The sequence below is a fragment of the Pelophylax lessonae genome (assembly GCF_965119305.1).
Source record: "Pelophylax lessonae genome assembly, chromosome: 5".
NCBI lineage: Eukaryota > Metazoa > Chordata > Amphibia > Anura > Ranidae > Pelophylax > Pelophylax lessonae.
The window spans coordinates 79,387,549-79,410,442 of record NC_138772.1 but is presented as its reverse complement, the minus strand read 5'-3'; the positions used below and the strand labels follow the sequence as shown (position 1 = coordinate 79,410,442).

The 22,894-nt window shown below is 42.7% G+C and overlaps 1 protein-coding gene across 11 annotated transcripts in view; it reads left to right on the top strand.

Moving 5' to 3' along the window:
• Positions 1-22,894, top strand: part of ABI1 (abl interactor 1) — a 144,953-nt gene that overhangs the window by 76,504 nt on the left and 45,555 nt on the right. For 7 of the 11 annotated variants that reach the window (XM_082258559.1, XM_082258568.1, XM_082258566.1 and 4 more), the window contains exons 4-6: positions 15,155-15,169; positions 16,366-16,466; positions 21,386-21,526. In XM_082258559.1, coding sequence (XP_082114685.1) covers positions 15,155-15,169; positions 16,366-16,466; positions 21,386-21,526 — 257 coding nt within the window. The remainder of the gene's footprint in view (positions 1-15,154; positions 15,170-16,365; positions 16,467-21,385; positions 21,527-22,894) is intronic. The other 4 variants (XM_082258560.1, XM_082258567.1, XM_082258565.1 and 1 more) reach the window with 1 other exon arrangement.

Here is a 22,894-nt window from a genome sequence, read left to right as displayed (position 1 = left end):
TGGTGAGTTGTCTTTACTGTATATGAAATATCTTGTGGATTTCATTTGCTTTAGGAAATGTCTTAATGATCAAACCTCTATGCCACCTACTTTATTTGTAATCTTATAGAAATTTGAATTTTTGCTTCACCAAAAGCATGAAGTATTTTTTGTTCCCATGCACTTCTTGCCTTGGGGGGGGGGGCGGGCGTCCGAGATTCGAGCCATTAGTGGGCAGGCTGAATGTGTCAAGTTGATCGACTTGGATATAACCAGCCTGCCAGATTCTCTTGCGATTATCACTAGCGGCTGCTGTAGCCCCTAGTGATTGTTATCTTCTCCTGGCTGGAGCAGGTAATTGCTTGGCAGGAGGGACTCCCCTGTCAGCACTCTGTGTTGATGGGGTAGTCGTGCAAATTTTGCGCTGTGTATGGCCTGCCTAAGTGAGAATGGCAGTGGGAGGGTGGGGACAGCAAAAGAGTAAAAAACATAAAATAAAATAATCAGCCTTTTACATTGCAGGGTGAGGGTGGGAGGATCGTAGGGGCCTTTTTAAGGTGGATGTAAACCCAATTTCATGAAATTTGACCTGGGCACATATATCAGTAGTATTTACTTATCTCTCTCCTAAGCACTAAGTCCCGTGATTTTCTGCTACTCTGTTCTTCTGTTATCAGCATGATAACTTCTGACCAGTATCTCCAGTTACACTGGAGATATAAGTAGCTGAAAATTTGTGTCGAAGTGGGTGCTAGAAATAGATTAGCAGAGAGAGCTGATCTATTCACAGCACAGCTCTGCAAGTATCTTCGTTCTTCTGCTTATGTGGAGGGAGGGAGGTCGGGAAATTAGCCTTTTCTCCAATCTGCTGTCACACAGTGTATGCCAGGACTCCACTCCTACAGCTGAAATAGGAAGAACAAATTCAAACACGTTGTGCACTTTCTAAAGAATATAGCGAGCAGATATACATGTAAAACCTATGTAGGGAGATTTGTTTCATCTCCGTGTATCATCTGAGGCTGTTTACTTCACTGGGTATATGTAAGGGTTTACATCCACTTTAAAGCTGGCCATACACTGACTGATTGAAATTTATACAGTCTAGCAGAGGCTGGAAGAATTTTTCTTAGTATGTCCCCACAGGAGCCTGCAAAACATTGTTAGGCTCTTGCAGGGAAATCCTCTGTATAAACTTTCAGTTAGAAAGCTGAACAAAGCTTCAATAGACTATTACAGTGATGGCGAACCTTGGCAGCCCAGATGTTTTGGAACTACATTTCCCATGATGCTCATGTACTCTGCAGTGTAGGTGAGCATCATGGGAAATGTAGTTCCAAAACACCTGGTGTGCTAAGGTTCGCCATTACTGGACTAAGTGAACAAATGAGGCGGTCCATTGAGTGCTCCAAGCCACCTGGCACGGTGGCAGATGGGATTCGGATTTTATTCATTCACAGATCTCTGTGAATAAATTGATACAGCTGTGCACCAGTTTTAAATGTGACAGCAACTGCAGGGGAGAGGAACCTCTGTCTGGTCTTGCATGGGGGGGGGGGGGGGGGGCTCCTGGGTTGGGGACAGGTGCTAAAGAGCTTGTTACTAGGGCTGGGCGATAAAACGATACCGATATTTATCGCGATAGTCCCGTGATCGATAGCAATAAAAGCCTTTGAACGATAAAACGAAAAGTCCGCCCTGACGGGTTTAAGCTTTAAAAATGGCGCCGCCACGTCACCGCGCACGCGCCGCCGCCGCTCGGGAGAGGCCGGGAATAGCCGAAATTACACGAGCGGTGGCGGCGCATGCGCAATGACGTGGCGGTGCCATTTTTAAAATGAAGGCGCCTCTGGAACAGGTAAGTGAAACAGCTTCACTACCTGCCATTATGCAGGGCTGCGGGCACACTACAAGGGATGCAGTGCTGCGGGCATGGTCTACCTGTACCATGCCCACAGCACTGCATCTCCTGTAGTATGCCCACAACCCCGGATCCTCCTGTACCATGCCAGTACCCTGCATTCTCCTGTACCATGCCAGTACCCTGCATTCTCCTGTACCATGCCAGTGCCCTGCATTCTCCTGCACCATGCCAGTCGCCCTGCATTCTCCTGCACCATGCCAGTCGCCCTGCATTCTCCTGCACCATGCCAGTCGCCCTGCATTCTCCTGCACCATGCCAGTCGCCCTGCATTCTCCTGCACCATGCCAGTCGCCCTGCATTCTCCTGTACCATGCCCGCCGCCCTGCATTCTCACCCTAGGGTCCTTTATTTTAAATGGGTAATAAAAAATATCAATAATTATCGATATCGACCGATATGAAACACTGATATCGTGATACAGTTTTCAGCCATATCGCCCAGCCCTACTTGTTACACCCTAAACCTGGGTGTAATCTGTTCCTAAAAGTGAACTTCTCCTTCAAGCCACTCAGGGAAGTGAAGGAGAGCACACCTGATGTGCTGTGTATGGGTGTTGCTGTTTGTAGCTATTCCTTTTCGTTGGCACCCTGATGCACATACATGAGGCACCTGCTCCCCATCGATCCGTAAGTCATGTGATACACGTGTTACCTTGTGGTGCATTGGAAAAATTAGACAAGTTAGTGTTTTTTTTTTTTTTTTTCGGCCAATGTGCTTGCATTAAAAGCCCATTGAAAATACATGAGCAACGCAACATGTGAAAAGCCACACATTAGTTTTAAAGGGGCTTGTAATGATTGTTTGCAAACCATAGTAACCCCTGACAACCAGAACTTACATTATTGAAGGTAGAATATTGCACAGTGCATTTGATTGGTTGCTATGGGTCTCACACACATTGTAGCTGTTTATTGAATAAGATTGATAATTCACATCGAATAAAAATAATTTGTTTAATTGTACAAGCACTTTGTCCTTTCTGTAATGAAAAAAATCTTTGCTTTTTTACATCCACCTACACTGTAAGTAAAATAAAGGTTTTAACCGCAGGGATATCTCCTAGCAACGCTGAGTGCTCTGTTATTTCCTAGGTGTCAGAGCTACAGCGCGTGATTGTTTGCAAAGTGTACGTGCTGCAAATAGACTGTGCGCAGTTTGGAACAAGTGATGGAAGGTTGATGATTTGCTTCTCTCCCACGCTTTTTTTTTTTTTTCTGCTGAATCTCTACAGTGGGCACAGGGAACTTTAACACCCTGTAGCTGAAGAGCAGCAGGTTCAAGTTCTTTCTCTTCGGTGGCTGACATAACACGCGCAAACTTGCAGTTCTAGAACCGTTTTAGGGAAAGTTGATTGTGCCCAGACCCAGTCAGTGAACGGTCTTGTCAGGAACAGGAGACCAACTTTGTGAATTTTATGTTGGAAAACTGCAAAATATTTGACACAATCCCAGGTATATATTGGAAAATTGCTCCTCAATGTCCATGCGTTATGAGGGCTAAATCGTTCTAGAATAGTCAATGGCGACGAATACAGTCCATAATGGAACTAATCACAGCACAAAGAGGGCAGCTCCACCAAGAGACAGGAATAGATCTCTAAAATAACAGTAGGGGGCGCCACTAAGTGCAGTATTAAAATAACTTTAATAAGGCAGCCAAATGTGCACTCCCATAAATCCACGATAATAGTGCTTGTCAATAACATAGCATCTACAGTGGAATCGTCCACACATAGAAGAGCGGTCTGCCAAAACGACGAAATGGACAAAAATGCCAAAGTTCAGAAATAATCTGGTTTTTAGCTCCTGAGTAATGACCGTGGGGTTAAGTTACTAAACCTGGAGAGTGCAAAATCTGGTGCAGTTGTGCATGGTAGCCAATCAGCTTCTAACCTCAGCTTGTTCAAGTAAGCTTGGACAATAAGCCCTGGTCACATTGGGGAGATATGACATGTCAAATCGCAGCCCATTGGTGGCAACGGCACCGTCTGAAATGGTGTGACGCCAACTTTGTTGCACCGCACTGATTCCAAAAGTAGTTCCTGCACCCGCACAGATGTCTTTCAAACCGCCCACAAGCTTGCAATGAAATGCGGGTTTGAAATCGTGCGAGTTCAGCTGAACTTGCATGATTTCAATCATTGCTCCATAGTGAACGAGGGCTAAAACCTTAAAGCTGGTTTGGTTTGTATGAATAGCTGCACCAGATTTTGCACTCCAGTTTTAGTAAATCCACCCCCCCCCCCCCGAGTCTTGCAGGCCATATTTGTTGTATCTGATTTTTCTGCAACTCCACTCTTTAAACAGGAAAGGGAAGATTAGGTTGCTATAGGTGATGAGATCTGTTTAGTCTTCTGATGGAATTGATTTTGAGGCCCTATCTGCTTTTGTTGTCTTTTCTGTAACCAGTGGGTGACCCAGCGCCCCCTGGTCCCCTCTATCTCACGCCACTGTCTCTGCTTCCTCTTCACACACTGTTACATTCCATATCCCCTTTCCTCCCCCCAGACCATCTCCTTATAACACTCTGCTCACTCTTCATGCTGCAACCCGTGTTACTCCATGTTTAAATGGACTGAATGAAGACAAACCCATGTTGTTCTGATTAATGAAAGAGAATGCCTTATTTACAAAGGGCAGCATGGAGCCCATTTTCCTCCCGTCTTCTATATGTTATCCTGGTCACGTGTCACGCCGAGTTTATCCTGTCTGTAACATAGTATTGCTACTTCTGCCATGTGGTTGTAGTACAACAGCTGTCCAGACGGCACAGAAACAGATTGCAGAAAATAAATCACAGATTAAACAAAGCGAGGGGTATTCCCTGTTCTCGCACCCATTTACAGAGATATGTTCCCTAGATTAGAGGCTGATTTATTTTGTTAAATCCTGCAAACAAGAATCTGGAATCCTAAAAGCATTTAGGGAGAAAATGGCTCATTGTCTAATAAGAGAAAAATGTAGCCTTGTAATACAATGGTGCAGAATGTTCTCACTCCAGCGGTTCTGTGCTCTGCCAGGCAGTTTAATTGTTTCCATGCCTCTTGTTCAAACCGAGGCCTGAAGGATCAGTGGGAATCCGATTCAAGAATGCTGGCTGGGGAGAATGGACTCCAGATCTTGTAAAAACACAACTTCGGGTTTCTGCTTAATCTAGAGCCTAAGGTTTTACACTTCTTCCTTCCTTTTTTTTTTTTCCCCCCGAAAACTTTTAGCACAGCACTTTATGGCATCAACTGTTCTCAGTATACAAGACTGTCATATTGCATGGACACTTTATTTAGTGGTGTCTTTTTATATTTATTTTATGCACAATATCCACCGATTTTTATCTACGCTTGGTAAAAGAAATAGGCAAGTAGATTAGCACTGTGTAATGTCGAATAATCACTGTCTTCTCCTGGTAGGGGCGGCTGCCATGGGTGCAGGAAAGAAAATTTGTACAATCTATGGCCGGCTTTAAACATTTTTAAATGGGGAATTGTATATGAGAGCCAGGGGCTGTGGTTGCTCATGTGTTAGTGTGTCCTAACACAGAACAAACAACTAGATGTATCTCACAGGCCTGATTTCGGGTAAAAAAAGTTGAAATTTGCCTATCACCATTGCTTGTATTGACTACATTAATGTATGTAGGTTGTTGATCAGTTACTTTGTCTCTTAGTTGACACCAAGACCAGAACCGAAAGGGTGTGGGTGTCACCAGGAAAACCTACAGAAAAAAACAATCTCGCCACACCTACTAAATAAATATTTGTGTCTGGCCCCACCTTGGAGAGATCCCATCACTTCTTTCCTAGTGACAACCATTGACATAGGAAGTGGTGGTAAATATCCCCAGTAAAATTCAGTCTGCAGTAAAAACAGGAAATTGGTTATAAATTCTACCAAAAGTAGCTAATCTTTAAAAACAACAAAGGTTGTAAATTGACAGCCTGAGTACCCAATGGGGTCTCCCTCCCCGCGGCCTGAGTACCCAATGGGGTCTCCCTCCCCGCGGCCTGAGTACCCAATGGGGTCTCCCTCCCCGCGGCCTGAGTACCCAATGGGGTCTCCCTCCCCGCGGCCTGAGTACCCAATGGGGTCTCCCTCCCCGCGGCCTGAGTACCCAATGGGGTCTCCCTCCCCGCGGCCTGAGTACCCAATGGGGTCTCCCTCCCCGCAGCCTGAGTACCCAATGGGGTCTCCCTCCCCGCAGCCTGAGTACCCAATGGGGTCTCCCTCCTCGCAGCCTGAGTACCCAATGGGGTCTCCCTCCCGCAGCCATTACAATGGCGATGGGTCTTTCCTTTCTCTAGAAGGTGTTTTTCCATTAACTCTATATTCAGGAGGAGTAGGATTGCAAGATGGGCTGGAGAACTGTGAATTACTGTGGGGACTTTCACAATTCGTTTCCTCCTGGGATTCAGACAGCCAAGTCAGATTCAATTTTTAGTTTGTGTGGAGATCATCTTTTTAGGATTTACTACTGTACAATTTTGTAAGAAATGGGAAAAGGAAAAGTGCAAATTCAAACATCCATCACTTTGTTTAATAATCAAAAAAAAAAAATTTAAATCCAGCTGTAGATTTAAGTTGCTTGCTTTTCCATACTAAAGGTGATTGATATCTAGATCAAATTTCTAGATTACAGCAGTATTAAACCCCAAAACAAACCTTTTTTTTTTTTTTTATCAGCTTACCAATTCTAACAATGAACTTTTTTTTTTTATGCTAAATTTTTATCCCAAAAAAGAGACTGCTGCATCTATAAAGTGTGAGCTGGAGTTTAGAGCTAATTTGCTGCTGTTTAAAGGTGCCTCCCTGTGCTCCTTCATCCAGAGTGGGGGCACTTCAATACAGGAGGTGTGTTATTGGCCAGATCACCAGGTGAAAACCGAGGGGAAGAAAGCCTAACAAAAAACAAATGCAGCCATCAAATCTAATGATTAGTAAGCTGCAGTATGTTATGTTTTTAAAGTTCTGGAGTGATGGTTCTCTCTTAGTAAATGGGAATTTTGGGGTGTAGCTCTGTGCAGGTCAGATATGCCCTCTCATTGATGGCAGCTAAAAGCATACTGGGAGGGGTGCGGAGCATGTACAGTGGAAATAATTTGGGAATCTGATTCATAGCAGTTTTAGTTTAGTAGATGATAAAGGTGTGTTTTTTTTTTTTTGTTTTTTTTTTTGTTTTTTTTTGCAGAATTTCTTCACCATTAGTAATGTAGTGAGCGAACCAGTCATGTCACAGTGGCTTTCATTCCTCTCCTTTCAGAATTCTGCTGCCCACAAACCCTTTCACCTGTTTAGTCACTCGTATTCTCTCCTGACTCCCACACAGGAGACGTAGTGTTCCCACCTGACGTGCAGCCTTAAACCTTCAATAGAAATTAGAAATAATGAAAGCATGGAGGTTGTACTGGAGTATAAAGTGTACTTCTTACCTGCTCACTGTAACAAATAACTCGTATTTTGGCCTGAGCATATTTTTATAACACGCAGATTCTATCTCGGCGTTCTAGTATGCTGCATTTTACCATGATTCCACGTGCTGTATTTTTGGGATGGAATTTGCAGCAAATGCATGTCCATAGGGGTGTAGGGCATCGCATGTAAAATGCACCAGAGTTGCATTTGTTTCTTGAGCTGCATTAGCATTGCTTGATTGATTTTAGTATCGAAATGCAATTTTGAATAGTGTGGCTAGATAGTTTTAAATAGTTAGGTTTATTGCTGTCTGGGGGGAGGTTCAGCCCCCCTACTTGTCCTGGTGACCATCAGTGTCCTTTTCGATAAAAATATATTCATCATAGTTTTCATCAAGCTGCATGTTTTCAGTGAGGAAATCAAACGAAAATACAATTTGAATTAAGTCAATTGACAAAAACTATGAGGAAAATCCCATTCCATATTTTATCAAGAAATGAAAACGGAACAAAAATGTGAGGGAGGAATGTTTACCCACCTGAACTTCTACTTTCCTCAGCACTCCACATGTCTGTTAAAAGTCCAACCCCCTTACTCTTCTCGTCAAACTGTATGCTGGATTGAGGCAGAAGGGTTCCCGGTCATCTTAGTTGCCCGAACGACTGGCCTCGGCAGGCCTGGTACGCTAATCTGGTGTGGCTAGTCGCCGACGTTCCTTGGAAGCTTCCTCTCAGGAAGAATCTGCTGTCCCAAGGGCCAATCGTCCATCCTGCTTTAGTCACTGGTTTTGACAGCTTGACTGTTCAAAGCCAGGTGCTAAAGGATAGGGGTTTGTCTGAATCAGTGATTCCTACACTGTTAAAAGCTAGGAAATCTACTTCTGGGAAGATCTACCATCGTACGTGGAAGACTTGCATTGCGTGGTGAGTTCCTTGGGCTTCATCCTCGTTCCTTCTCTGTGGCTCGGATCTTGACCTTACTTCAATGGGGGGTTGAACAGAAATTGGCCTTGAGTACCATCAACGGCCAGGTGGCGGTTTTGGTGGTAGTCTTCCAATGATCCTTGGCCACACGCCCCTGGTGCATACCTTTCTTTAGGGTGTTCGACATTTGTTTCCTCCAGTGCGGTCTCCGTTGCTGCCTTGGGACCTCAATTTGGTGCTTTCGGTCCTCCAGAAGCCTCCCTTTGAGAATATTCTGGAGATTTCTTTGCTTACACTGTCTCAGAAGGTGGCTTTTTTGGTCGCGGAACTGGGGGCATTATCTTGTCCACCTTAATTGGGGATTCACAGAGATAAGGTGGCTCTTCGGCCCTATCTGTTGTTCCTTCCAAAGGTTGTCTTTGGTTTCCATTTGAAGACATTGTGTTGCCTTCCCTTTCCCAGGCCAAAACATCCTAAGGAAATTGCCTTGGATGTGGTTCGAGCAACTAGAGTGTACCTGACAGCTACCGAGTCTTAGGAAGTCACTCACTATTTGTGTTTTATGGATGGGCCTCCAAAAGGGTTGTCCGCTTCCTTTGCGACCATTTCCAGAAGGCTCAGACAGACGGTGATTCAGGTCGATTCCATCAGGGGTCAGGTTCCTCCTTTCCTTGTCAAGGCGCACTCTACTCGGGCGCTCAGTGCCTCCTGGACCTTCCGTCATCAGGCGTCACAAAGTTCTATAAAGTGAATGTGTTGACATCTTCTGATGCTTCTTTTGGCCTCAAGGGTTTTCAGGCTGCTGTTTAGAGAACCTGGTCCTCTTTAAGGGTGTATGTTTGTATTTTTTTTCAGGTGGGCTCCAGTTTTGGTTGAGCTCCTGTTGCCTGATTGGCTACTGTTAAGTCTTGGGGAATTATTTTGCTTTTCCCACCCCTCATGTTTACACTGCTTTGGGACGTCCCATTGGTAAGAAGATCAGGAGCTGTGTCCGTCAACGAACAAAAGAGAAAATAGGATTTTCCACTTACCATAAAATCAATTTCTCTGATGTTCATTGACTAATTCAGCACCCACCCCTCTGTGGAGTTGTAATTCTTCTGACAACATAAAACTGAATACCTGAATACCTATAGCAGAGAGAAGTATACCCCTTGGGACTGCCCATATGCGTAGCCAGACCTTTTTTTTTTTCTGCCTAGTGTCCTACTCCTGTAGGTGGCAGTATAACCCAATGGCTTTGATCAGGAGCTGTGTCCATCAATGAACATCAGAGAAATGGATTTTACGGTAAGTCAAAAATCCCATTATTTTCTATAGTAGTTTTTTTTTTTTTTTGGGATGTAATCTTTATTCAAGACAAAAGAACATGCCATAATGGACATTGCCATAGTCTTAAAGATTTGCGGTCATGAAAACCTATGCAATGTAAAAGCGTACAAAAAAAATAAATCTATTGAGCTAGAGGTGAACACACTGTCTGAGCCCTATAGAAGTCCTGAACGGTAGGCCCAAGTGCTAACCTAAGTTATCAAAGAAGGTCATATAGCTACAAACAAGCCCATCTGGCTCCAGCATTGGAGAGGGGGCACCCTAAAGCCTCCATCAAACATAACATGTAATTTAAAGCGGAGTTCCGGGCACAGGAGTCATTTTTTACTAAACATACCCCCGGGACAGTCAGGGCTAGCACATTCCACAATGGCTAGCCTCTGATCTGTCCCGGTTCGCACTTACCTTTTAGAAGAAATACTTACTTATAAAATTTCTTCCACAGCGTTTCCATCTCTCTTGTGGGCAGCTGAAGCCGGCGCGGTCCTCTTCTGTGTCTTCTTCCGCGTCTTCTTGTCCCAGAATGCGCCTGCACCGGCCCCTCTCGTCACTTCCGGTGCGGCGTAAATGACGAGCGGGGCCGGTGCCGTCGCATTGATTCCTGGGAGCTGTGACGTTCAGCTCCCAGGAATCATAGCGAGGCAGGAAGTGACGGGGTGAGCCGCGGCTCCGAGGGAGGTGAGTATCTTCGATCTTCAATTGCAAGGTAAGTAAACAAAAAAAAACTATCCAATTCCTTTTCAGGTGAGGCATACCTAGCGGAGGGGCACAAAAAAAAAAATATCGTTTTTGTGCCCGGAACTCCGCTTTAATGTGCGCACATTCCAGTTGCTCACCTGTGCAGAATTTGTAAATTGAACATTTTGATGACACAACGTCTCCTGAGGTAAAGCAACAGATGCAGTTAAAATAACATGAGCAGCTTGGTGAATGGATCCTACAGCCTGGCACTTACAGGTATTAGTCAAAATGCTTTGTGTCTTTCCCCACTGTGCCTCTGCAGTCCTCACATGTCGCTTCCTCTTGGCTTTGCATGAGCTGACATTTCCTGGTCTGTTTGATGAGGAAGCTGCGGCCTGTATCATGTCAGGGGTTACTGCTGCGGATTGCAATGGGTTATGTGCTTAAGTCCACCCACACAGCTGTGCATGCCTCACAGATGGCAGGAGGAGGCCAGAGCCGGGCCTTCTGCTGCTTTCCAGGCCTCATGTTTTGTTGTTTCTAGAAAAGAATTCCGCTTGTATGCTGTCTGGAGTCTTAGAGATGTGAATAGAATGCGGCAGATCTTTAGATGGTTTAACTTTTTTTTTTAGTTCATTAACCCCTTAGCGCCGACGCAAATATGGGGGTTGTACCTGGGTGATGCCTGCAGCTAGAGGCATCATCCTGGTATCATTGTTTAGAGCAGACGGTCGGCTTTCTTGTAATGACAACCGATGCGGCTGGGCATCTTCCACCACCTTCCACCGCTCTGGGAGACCCGAGCGTCCAGCCAGGAACAACTGCCAGCTTTACGAAGACCTGAACAAAGCGGATTTCGGCTCTGATCGGGTCACCGATGTAAAAACCCGGAAGCGATGTCATGACATTTCTTCTGGGTACTGGAGCCTTAAAGGTGCCAGATTTAAAAAAAAAAAAAACAGTATTCAAAACAGCCAAACTTGGAGTTTTTTAATGTTTTTTTTGTTTTTAAGTGCAAAGGAGGGGTTTGGACCCTAGAGTCCTCCATAAAGAGCACCTGTCACTGCCTATTATGGTCACAAGGGTTGTTTACATTCCTTTTAACAGCAATAAAATTAAAAAAAAAAAAGTTTTTAAATGAATAATGTAAAAATAAAATGAGAAGAAAATAATGTAAAGCGCCCCCATCCCTCTGTGCTTGCGTGCAGAAGCGAACGCATACGTAAGTCGCGCCCTCAGATGTAAACAGTGTTCAGTCCACACATGTGAGATATCACCACGATCGATGGAGCGAAAGCAATAATTCTAGCCCTATACCTCCTGTTACTTTAAACAGGTAATGGTTAACATTTTTTAAAGCGTCACCCGTGGAGATTTTGGTGTACCATAGTTTGTCACCCTTCTACGAGATAGAAGGGTGACAAATCTCGTAGATACCCAACATGTCATGCTTTAAACTGACATGATGGGTATCTATTTACTTGGTGTAGTATCATCTTTCACATTGTACAAAAAAATTAGGCTAACTTGACTTTTTTTTTTTTTTTTTAGTTCATGAAAATTAATTTCTTCCCCAAAATTGCATTTGAAAAACCGCTGTGCAAATCCCGTGTGTATGTATGTGTGTGTGTGTATGTATGTAACTTGTAAAGCAACATTTATCAGAAAAAGGCTTAGGCTTCATATACACGGGACGTTGTTAAAATGCTGGAATTTTTAGGACGTTTGAAACGTCCGGTCGCGTTTGTACCCGCGTTTTGCGGGCGTTTGCGTTTAGAACCGTTCCTAGAGGTCAAAAAAATTATTCCCCTTTTTAAAATGGAAAAACGCGAACGCTAAATGCGGGTCATCGCGTTCGGACGCGTTTGTGCGTTTGAAATGCCGGGAAACACACGTTCGAATGCAAATAATTGCGTTCTAAAAACAGTCCCTGAACGCAACTGCCTGCAAATGACTGTAAACGACCTGGTGTACATGAACAGATAAGATAAAATGTAGATGGGTTCAGGGGCTTCTGAAGAAAACGCCCAACTGCTCCTAAACGGCCATTTCCAGCGTCCCGTGTACATGGAGCCTTAAGCTCCAACGGGTTGAATAATATTCGAAAACAAATTTAAAGATCTGGGTACGTACAATGTGTGCCTGTCATTTTATTGTGTTTATAATTTGGCCAGTCCAATATAAATAACTATATAAAAATAAAACGTGTTTCTGATCCCTTTTTTTTTTTTCTCCATCTTTTTGACCTATGCCTGTTACCTAAGGCTCCATTCACACTTGTACGACTTAGGATCCGACTTGTGAGACCCAAAGTCTCAGGTCATGTGAAATGTAATGTATCTGAGAGCCGTTCCAATTGACGCTACTGAAGTTGCTGCAACTTCAGAAAAGTTTCCTGGACTACTTTAAGACTTTTACACTCTCTGGCATTGAAGTCGTATTAGTCGGATCAAATTTGTATAAAAGTCAGACTCCAAAGTTGCACTAAAATCGTGCTGCTTTGGAGTCAGCTAGTGTGAAAGGAGTCGAGTTTCAGGATTCTGATAGAATTTTGCTTTTTGAAGAAACCCAAATATTTTAAGCACATTCACATGGCTGCAGAGATCGGTGTTTGTGGACCTGGGAGTTACCTGTTTAATATCAATGACCGGTAACCCCCCCAGATTTCAGTTGTGCCCAAGGCCCCCTTGCCTTCAATCTCCCTCTCTATCCCAAACACTGTTCCTAGCCAGCTCCCATCACCGTACTGAACACACAGCACATAGTTAAAATCCGATCATCTGCTCCGTTATTTTGAAAAGTCGCACATCTCTGCAACACCCCGTAAGAAGGTGTATGATGACCGCCTCGGCTTGCCACACCCCTAACACATATCACTCTGCCTTTGGAGATAAGTCATGGGGAATGCCCATGGGGCACCTGTAAATTTAGTTTGGGTCCAAGACCATTCCTCTTCCAATGTGGCCCCTGAAAGTCAAAAGGTTGGACACCCCTGATCTATGATAAAAATGCCATTGGTTTGTGTGTACAGCAGCCCAGAGAATGAAGAGTTCTCATTGCCCATAGCAATCAAATTCCATTCATTCATGCTTAAGACTTGTTGAAACCAGCACATTTTCAGCTTAGAATATTTGGTTGGAACTCCTACCCGTGTTTAGAAATGAAGCCGTTACACATTGGCTTTGTACTGAAGTGCTTTGGGAGGCAGGCTTCCTCAACCAGGGTTCCTACAGGGATTTCTGTGTGTTCCCTCAACAATTTCTAACCACTATGACTACCAATGTGAAGGGATGATTTTCTACTGACCTTTTAAGGGGTAATGTCCACTGTACATTGAGCACCAGTGCAAGGGGGACATTTTTAAAAGATTGCCAAAGTAAAGGGGCATTTCTTCACTGACAAATAGAATGAGGGCAATTTAGTTTCCTTTCTGGCCATTATTTATTTTAATGCTTATTATTAGTGTATAGAGCGTGGGAATGTTGTACAGTAGGCTTTGGGTGATATACAATTTCTAGGTATGCCAAATTTTATCCTTGTATGTATTTAACGACTTGCTGTTAATGCTATTTTATTATTAAAAGGTGCATAGAATATCTAACTTTTAGCAGGCGTTTTCTCCAGGATAAAAATGTTGAGAAATTCTATCCTACATATAGCAGCCAGGTTACTCTTTGCTTAGGGTGCAGGATTAGGGGTTCTCAAAGGACACCCTAATTCAGTGGTCCTCAACTCTGGTCCTCAGGGCCCACTAACAAGCCAGATTTTAAGTATTACTTTGGGGAGATGCAGACTAGAGTACTGCAATTACTGAGCAGCAAATGATATCACCTGGGATGTATTTCAGTTATCTTGCAAACCTGGCCTGCTAGTGGGTCCTGTAGGCCAGGGTTGAGGACCACTGCCCTAATTCATCCAAGCTGCACTTAAAAAGGCAATTTGACCCTCAGGGAACAGTTCTGAATGAGGTCCCTAGGTAGCCACTTAACCGATCGGTCAGGTTAAAATGGGAATTGTTGCTCATCTTAGGGTATTCTGGTTGTTGCACTTGCTCATTCCTTTAGTTGCTTAGTCATGAAGCAATCCTTCGGAGCCCTGAATTGTACCAGTAATGAGTCATATGTTGAATTGGACTTAAATAGTTTTCTACCTAAACTAGTAGTTTTGAAAAAAAAAACTATATAGACAGATAACAGGCAACAAGGCAATAGTAGCAGTTTTGTGTGACTAAGTGTTATTTCCTCAGCTGTAATATGGAAACGGAATAATCACGGAGACCTTTTTCCTCCTTTTTGGTGGAAGGATCACTTCTCGGGCTGATTCACACAGGCAAAGAATTCCCCTGTGGAGGGCGGTTATCATTTACCCATATGGGGATGCACAGGTGCTCGGTGTATCCCCATGCTGGCAGTCCCGTTGCTGTCATTTGGGATGCAGAGACACAGCTTCTTCTCCCAGTGTGATATCCGTGTGGGTGTATAGCCCTGAATGCACCCTGTGTCTGTACAGCTGCTGCATCCCATGTGACAGCAGTGGGACTGCCTGCATGGGGATTTATGGAATACCCATGCATCCACATGTGGAATGCATGGGTATTCCGTACATCCATGGGAAAACTTGTGCACCATGTGTAAAAGAGGCCATAGGACATATGGCTGAGGTTTAAACTGTGAGGCTTGGGTTATCATATGTTACGAAGTGTGAGGCCAACCTTTTAAATTGGTTGCGGTGTCTATAAGGAAGCAATTGATGCATTTATCCAAATGACTTCTGCATTGACAGGCAGCATAATATAATGGAAGAATAAAGCAGCAGATAGATATTCTTTCTGTGTATGTCTGTTATGTGACTTCTCATTGCAACAATCCATTAATCTTTACTTTTCTATTTCTCCCTTTGCCATCATTAAGTGGCTAAAAGCCAAGGTAAGAGGTGCTCTTTCTCATTTAAACCCAAACACTCAGTAACCGAGGCTGCATCGCTATCAGTCCATTACATCCTTTCCTCCTTCCTCTCCTTTTGGCTGTTGCTCAGGATATATAGTTCATTTGTCTGTGCAGAGTATTGTGGTAATTTATCATCGATGTTTTGACACCATAGTAGTAACGCCATCTAATCTAATCCTAGTGCTTTCCTAATTTTTTTTTAGATCTCTGCTTCCTTGACTTGCATTTTATGGAAGGCTTCCCAGACAACTGGTTTCATCTCTGTATATGACATAAGGCTCTTTAGACAGATGCTTCAGGGTGTGTGCTTATTTAAAAAAAAATAATAAAAAAAAAAACGAAATTATGGTGGTCTAAAAAAACTGAGTTTTTTTTTTTTTTTTGCAAGCAGTCTTGCAATGTTCCAACATTATATGGCTCTTTTTAAAATATTTTTCTTGTAGTACCACTACTTATAGGTTTAGAGGTGATACTAGATTCAATAAAGGTGTTGCAATCTCAGGAAAGATGGTGTCTGAGCAAAACAAAAATGTCTGCAATTTTATGTACAATTTTTCCCTGCAAGTACAGAAAAATACCTATTGAAGCTGCAATAGAAATCCAGTGTGCTCCTATTGCCCTGTTTAAGTCAATGTTGCCTGGACTACAGAATCCTTCTTTTTTTTGTTTTGTTTGTTGTTTTTTGTTACAGGGCTGACCACAATGGTTGGGATTTCAATATAGCACTCGCTGTGTTGTCAGAGCTAAAATAAGATGCTAGGAACTCTCTGGATTTCTGACAAAACATGCGTTTTCCTTTTACTTGCAATGCTGAAGATGCGTACTACTTTTTGCTTTTTTGTTTTGCTCCGACATTTATTTAAACATAAGTTTTCTTCACAGAACAGGAAGTAAAAGCTTTCATCTTACCATAATTCACATAAAGTATAAATACCCTTAATTTAATATAAAAAAGTAAATAAATATATAATTTTTATATGGAACTCAGTTAAAGGCAAAATCTTAACCATGATAAAACCTTAAGATGAGTAGATGCCTATGTGATCCACTCGTTGAGCTTTGTCTGGGAATCCTAACATTTTTTATTTTTTTGAGATTTAGTTATAGATATTAGATTTTAAATTGACAGATTATTTGGTGGCATAATTACTTAAACTTTTTTTTTTTTTATCCAGCATGGAGGAAACCAGGCAGCAAGGACTGGCACTTTGACTCGAACAAATCCACCTACCCAGAAGCCACCCAGTCCACCGATGCCAGGACGAGGTACCTTGGGGTAAGTAATTCTGCTTAACATTTTAGAGTGTGGGTATGAGATAAATCCGGTTACACTCCAGGGGAAACTAAAAATTAAACAATCACTTTTATACAATAGATATCTGCCCAACCTCTTTAAGGCGTTAGATTTTTAGCAGTGTGTTGCTGTAATACACCATGCTTCGGTGTTGCCCAAAATGACCTGGTCTGTAAATTTGGCATTCTGGCAACATCTACTGATTTTGAATGTGCAGTAGAAATACCAGAGCCATCCCTATGGTGTTTGTCTGCAAGGTATGGCCACCATGACACTTTTTCTGTTCCTCAGCCCCCCCCCCCCCTTTCCCCGCACACGTCCCAGTCCCTCTATTGGCTCTGACCATCCATCACAGTTAATATGATGGCTGAGTACCTGCTGTAATTCCACCCTTAGCCACACGTGAGCCAACAGCACAGTGCTGACAATGATCTTGAACTAAAAACTAAATGGACAATCTGATTTACAATTTCTGCCCTGCAGACTGCTTGTGCTTTATATTGTTTCCTATCCTACACATTCCTGTCAAATGAATGTGTAAAAAAAAAATCTAATGCAGAGCCCCGGGATTACCTAAATGCCTCCTAACTGCAGGGAACAGTTTATGCATGCTCAGCAGATGGCATAAGACCTCAGCATGAGGTTGGGCTGTTGTCATCCTTGGAATACAATAAGCCTGAACTTCCAGAAAGTATAAACACAAATTTTGTTTTTAATTCCTTAATGATTATTTAGGATTTATACAGCGCTAACAGTTTGCACAGTGCTTTACAACAGGAGGGCAGACAATATAGTTACAATACAATTCAATATGGGAGGAATTGGAGGGCCCTGCTCATTAGAGCTTACAATCTAGGAGGGAGGGAATCAAATCTTAAAGCAATACAAAACACACACTGATTCATTTACATTGTCCCTTCTGTTTCTGTATATGGATGATGGCACTGTAATTATTTTAATAATAAAAACAAATTGAATTACCTTTTTCATAAACTATATACAGCGGTCACATGACCCCAGCTCTCTTCCAGCATGTCTGCAGGGAAACGGAAGCAGGCGGAGCTTCTAGTCCTTTGCTGCTGGTCACATGTTCAAAATAAAAAACAGCCTTTGGGATACAGAGTAAAATAATTACTATTAATAAACTGTTTTAAGTTGTCATACAAATGTTATATTTGAAATCGAATCTTTATTATTTTTTGGCAATAACGTGGTGTGGGTGGATTTTGGCCAGCCGCAGGCTGTGTCGCGCCCCTCCAACCTGCGCCTTAGAATAACAGGGAGGTGAAGCCTACATCAATCTCCGTATAATATCTCACATGGGTGACTCTATAGTCACATGGGTTGCTCAGATGTGATGGGGAGGAAATGCTCAGCATAGAAACTCACTGAAAACTGAGCATGTGCAGAGTTGTCAACACTGATCTGCTAAATCCCCAACTGCGTTAGGAACCTAGGGAGGAGGGGGAGATAGAGAACTGCAGGATCAACCAGGTTTTTTGCAAAATACAGAAATCAAATCTCATTGTGACGGAGTATGAACAGCATGTAGTACAGCATTTATTGATCATTTTATGATGTGGGTTGGCAGAGCTCAGACTGGGGAAGGGAGACAGCTGGTGTAGGCAGAGCTCAGACTGGGAAAGGGAGGGAAAGTACTGAGAAGCTCATTAGATGTCTCATGTAAATGTAGTGACAAGGAACATGCTAAGAGGAGAACGTACGGGGATGGGCCTTATCAGTCATGCTGCTATTTTAGTATCCAGTCAGAAGGTTGGGGTGGAGAGAGAACACCACTATATTCAACCTGGCTTTGCTGTGTGGCAGGTTTGTGTAAATCTCAGAACTTGATGGACAAATGCAAAATACTTTAGCAGGTAAAACCGCTCCCATGTTTGTATGTTATGTATATGACTTTTTTTTTTTTTTAAAAGTGTTTAGTACATTCAAATATAATCAATAAAGCATATAAATATCTACAAAATCGTTATACATAAGAAAAATATAATCTATTAAAGTCTATAGGGAGAACAAAGCAAAAAATATTTGTACTTGAGGTGAATGCAGCATAGGATTCCGAATATACTTCTAAACAAATGTTCCGTAACCTGCATTAAACAAAGTACTGTACAGCTTCACAATACACGGATAATTATAATGTCTTCTCCCGTATGCCAGGTAAAATAAAAGGCAAGGTCCATAATTTTATATCTGACTGCTGTCTTGACTCCACAACATAAGAGAGAGATTTACAGCAAAGTGAAGATTGTGAAGAGTTAAAAAAAATTGTAGAGGGACACTAAGGTGTGGGTTCCATCACTAATGCGAGTAAAGAGTCAACAGTGTCTTGAGTGTCTAGCTAAGGACCCCATAGCTTATAGAATTTCTTTGGACGACCCCTAGCATGTATGTGACTGTTTTTCTCGGAGTTCAACTTACTTGGTGGTTACGCCGCCAATGCACATGGCGTCATCTGGATCCAGATGAAGCCACGTGCGTTGGTGGCGTAACACGTAGAGGTCGACCCTGGTGGCGGGTATTTTCACTGGATCACATGAGAAGCTGGATTTTAATACATGCTTATTTTTTACCTAATGTGAGTGCATTTTATGAAGTTGGTTCTGTGTTGTGTGTTGAGGTTAATAACCCAGGTACTGCACTGTTGGAGGCTGTTTTTTTTATTTTGTTGCCTATGAATTGTGTGAGCCATCTTGGAGAGAGTTCCATCGTTCTTAAAGGAAACCTTAAAGCGGAGTTCCACCCAAAAGTGGAACTTCCGCTTTAGGGAGTCCTGACCCCCCGACATGCCACATTTGGCATGTCATTTTTTGGGGGGGGGGGAGCGGGTACCTAGTTTTGACAGGTACCCGCTCCCACTTCTGCTCGGAGCGCCGCGGCGCCCTGAGCGGAAGTTCTCCTCTCCCCCTCCCTCCCTGCAATCTTCTGGGACACGTCAGAGGTCCCAGAAGATTGCCGGCCAATCACGGCGCGCAGCGCGACTCGCGCATGCGCAGTGGGTACCCGGCTGTGAAGCCGCAAACTGTAACAGCCGGGTGCCCACAGCAGTGATGCCGGCGCCGAGGGAGAGGATCGAGGCTTCCGGCGGCCGCATCGCTGGACCGTTGGACAGGTGAGTAAATGGCTGGAACTCCGCTTTACCACAGAATTTTGCCCATCAGATTGATCTGTGTTTATGCTTTGTTGACCCTTAGGGGTCTATAATGGAATGGAGGTGAGCTTGCACTTCATCTGGTGAAATGAGCACAAGTAGAAAATTGTCATTACACTGTGGTATCATCCCTATAAAGCGCCTTCTCAAATAGAGATTTTTTTTGATTGCACAAGCTATAAGAAGCTTTATTTATTGCAATGACCTTTTTTGCATTATATGGATTTTTTTACACTGGCGTTACAATGTATAGATAGATGAGGGCAGAGATCCATGAGTATTTATCAAGAGAGGAGAAATGTGCAGACAAGCAGTGTTGCAAGTTTGTATGTGTGTGTGTGTGTGTGTGTGTGTGTGTGTATATATATATGTATATATATATATATATGTATATATATATATATATATATATATATATATATATATATATATATATATATATATATATATATATATATATATATATATATATATATATATATATATATATATATATATATAGTGTGTGTGTGAATATATATATCTCTTGCACATGATACTCCGGTTTTGAGCCTCTACTTTTTCATGTTTTTTTCTTTTGTGTATTTTCGCACGTACACTCGCAAAAATCCTTTTGTCGTGTTCTTGTTCTGTACTATGTTAAGGGGCATTTGCACACATTTGTGTATTTGCACGTGTAAATTACTGACCAAAAATGCAGATTTTTCGGTTTTTACTGAAGAATGTACAACACTCGTTTACGCGCATGTGTGCATAGGCACATTACAATTGGCTGTATTTTAGCTAGGTAAAAAAGAAAAAAAGCTGTACTGTGCTTTTTCAAGCTGCAGTGTGCAAGAGTCATGAGTGTGTGTGTGTGTGTGTGTGTGTGTGTGTGTGTGTGTGTGTGTGTGTGTGTGTAAATCCAGGAAGTGAACAGGCATCAGCTTCAGCTGCCCACAGTAAAAATGGCTGCAGCCAGACTTAGTTGAGGGAAATTTCTGCAGTATATTTGGTAAGTACAGAATCCCAGTATATTTAAAATATGCAAAGTGGTTGGACGGAAGCTTCAGAATGGTAAATATGTTTCTATTACAAATTATGTGAGCAGGCTACAGTTCTTCTTTAACCTGAACTGTTGGGGTCAGTTTGGTTTTGTTGCAGGCTAGTTGTTAAATGAGCTGAGAATTTTTGTTTTTAAACTGCATCAAGACCGCATGCACAGTGTTTTCCATGCGTTCCAATGGTGGCCCTAGTTCACATCAGTGCAGTGCGTTCCACTGCAGTCGTCAAAAGTAGAACATGCTGCATTTTTTTCTATGTAGAACGCATCTGGAATGTGGAAAACTCATCAAAAAGGTGCCAGAATATTTATGTCCTCAATTTAAATGACAGGAAAATGCACCAGAACACATCAAAAACACGCGTGCAGCAATGCATTCGGAACGCAGAAATTGTGATGTGAACTGCCCTAAAAGAGCTTTCTTGTATTGCACAAATAATCATAGGCTTATAACAGTTGTAATGCTTGAATGGCAACTTCCCTGAGCTTAAGAAAACTATTTCCTTCTTACTTACAAGTTATTTCAGAAAAAAGTAGGATGTATGCCAAAGTGATCTGACCTCCCCATCATCCCCTAGTCCTGTTGATATAGTTCAGTGATGATTTTTTAATGTCTTTGGGTACATTTTATTGCAATGGGATTTGTAAACTAAAGAGGTGTGCTATTTTTCTATTTATTTTTTTCCCCAGGAGAAATACTCCATACAAAACTCTGGAGCCTGTCAAACCTCCAACGGTTCCTAACGATTACATGACCAGTCCAGCCAGGCTCGGAAGTCAGCATAGTCCCGGTAGAACTGCTTCTTTGACCCAGAGGCCAAGAACGCACAGGTAATGGCTTGTAGCCCAATGTACAGAGGCACTGATGGAGGTTTTGTGTCTACAGCGTCAGGTTTTACTAAATCGTCTTCCCATTTTTAGACCGTATTTTGGGTGCAACATTAAACCTGATGGCATACTTCATTGCTAGCACTTTGTTTTCTTTTGAATTTAGAGTGGCTGTGCGCAGAGTTGCGTTATCCATGCTGAGAAATGCTTACAGACTTTAAATACAGAGATGGGAACTGTAGAGCATGATCCTATCTACTTCACTGCTGTGGTTCAGAAACACTTCTTCAGATGCATATTTTTTATGGTCTTGAGCCTGGGGAAAGCATTTGCAGGAACAGGAGAGTTGTATCTGTAATGCACTGATTGCGATTAGAATGCTCTACAGGCCTGAATGCAAACATGGAATAAATGCACATTTTTTATTTTTTTTTTATTTCAACAATGTAGGTGCAATTACATTTTTTTTTTATTGTTTAAAAAAAAAACTAATACATAATTTCATGTTTCATGAGCCTTAAAAAAAAATTGCTTTTTTTGGCTCCTGTTAAATCATTTTAAGTCAAAGGGGAAAAAAAAATATATGCAGCCATTACTAAGGTCTTCTGAAAAAGCTAGTTGTTTGGCTGGCTGTCTTCAGAATGTCGTTTCCCTGACCTGAAACAAGTATGCAGGCAGTGGAGTCAGAGGACACATTTATATTCCTATTTTTTTCAGGTTCATCACTCAAAATGACCATGCAGCAGCTTGCATTTTTACGAAACAGAAGCTGGCAATGATCGCCTAAATTATTCTCGGTACAGGTATCCCTTAGGGCTTGTGTATGGGTGTTAACTAAGCACTGCTTTTTTCCCCATACACGTCAATGCAAGGCAAAATCAACTTAATGTAAGTCTGAGGAACTCAAAGGAATCTCCAAAGACACTCAAACTGATGCAACTTTAGAGTAGGACTCAACATATTAAAGTGGTTGTAAAGGCATAAGGCTTTTTTTTATCTTTATACATTCAGATAAAAAAGAACCTTTTGTGTGCAGCAGCCCCCCTGATGCTTACCTGAGCCCTATCTCGTTCCTGCAACGTGCACGAGAGCAGCAGCTCTCCTGGATCTCTTTCCTCATTGGCTCACACAGCAGTTGGAGCCATTGGCTTCAGCTGCTGTCAGTCAGGGAGCCAGCAAGGGGAGAGACAGAGGGGTGGAGCCCGGCCACGGCTCCATGTCTAAATGGACACAGAGCAGCGGTTTGGATCGTGTGCCCCCATAGTAAGCTGCTTGATGTGGGGGCACTCGGCTGGAGGGAGGGACCTGAGAAGAGGATCTGGGCTGCTCTGTGCAAAAACTTCTGCGTGGAGTAGGTAAGTATGACATGTT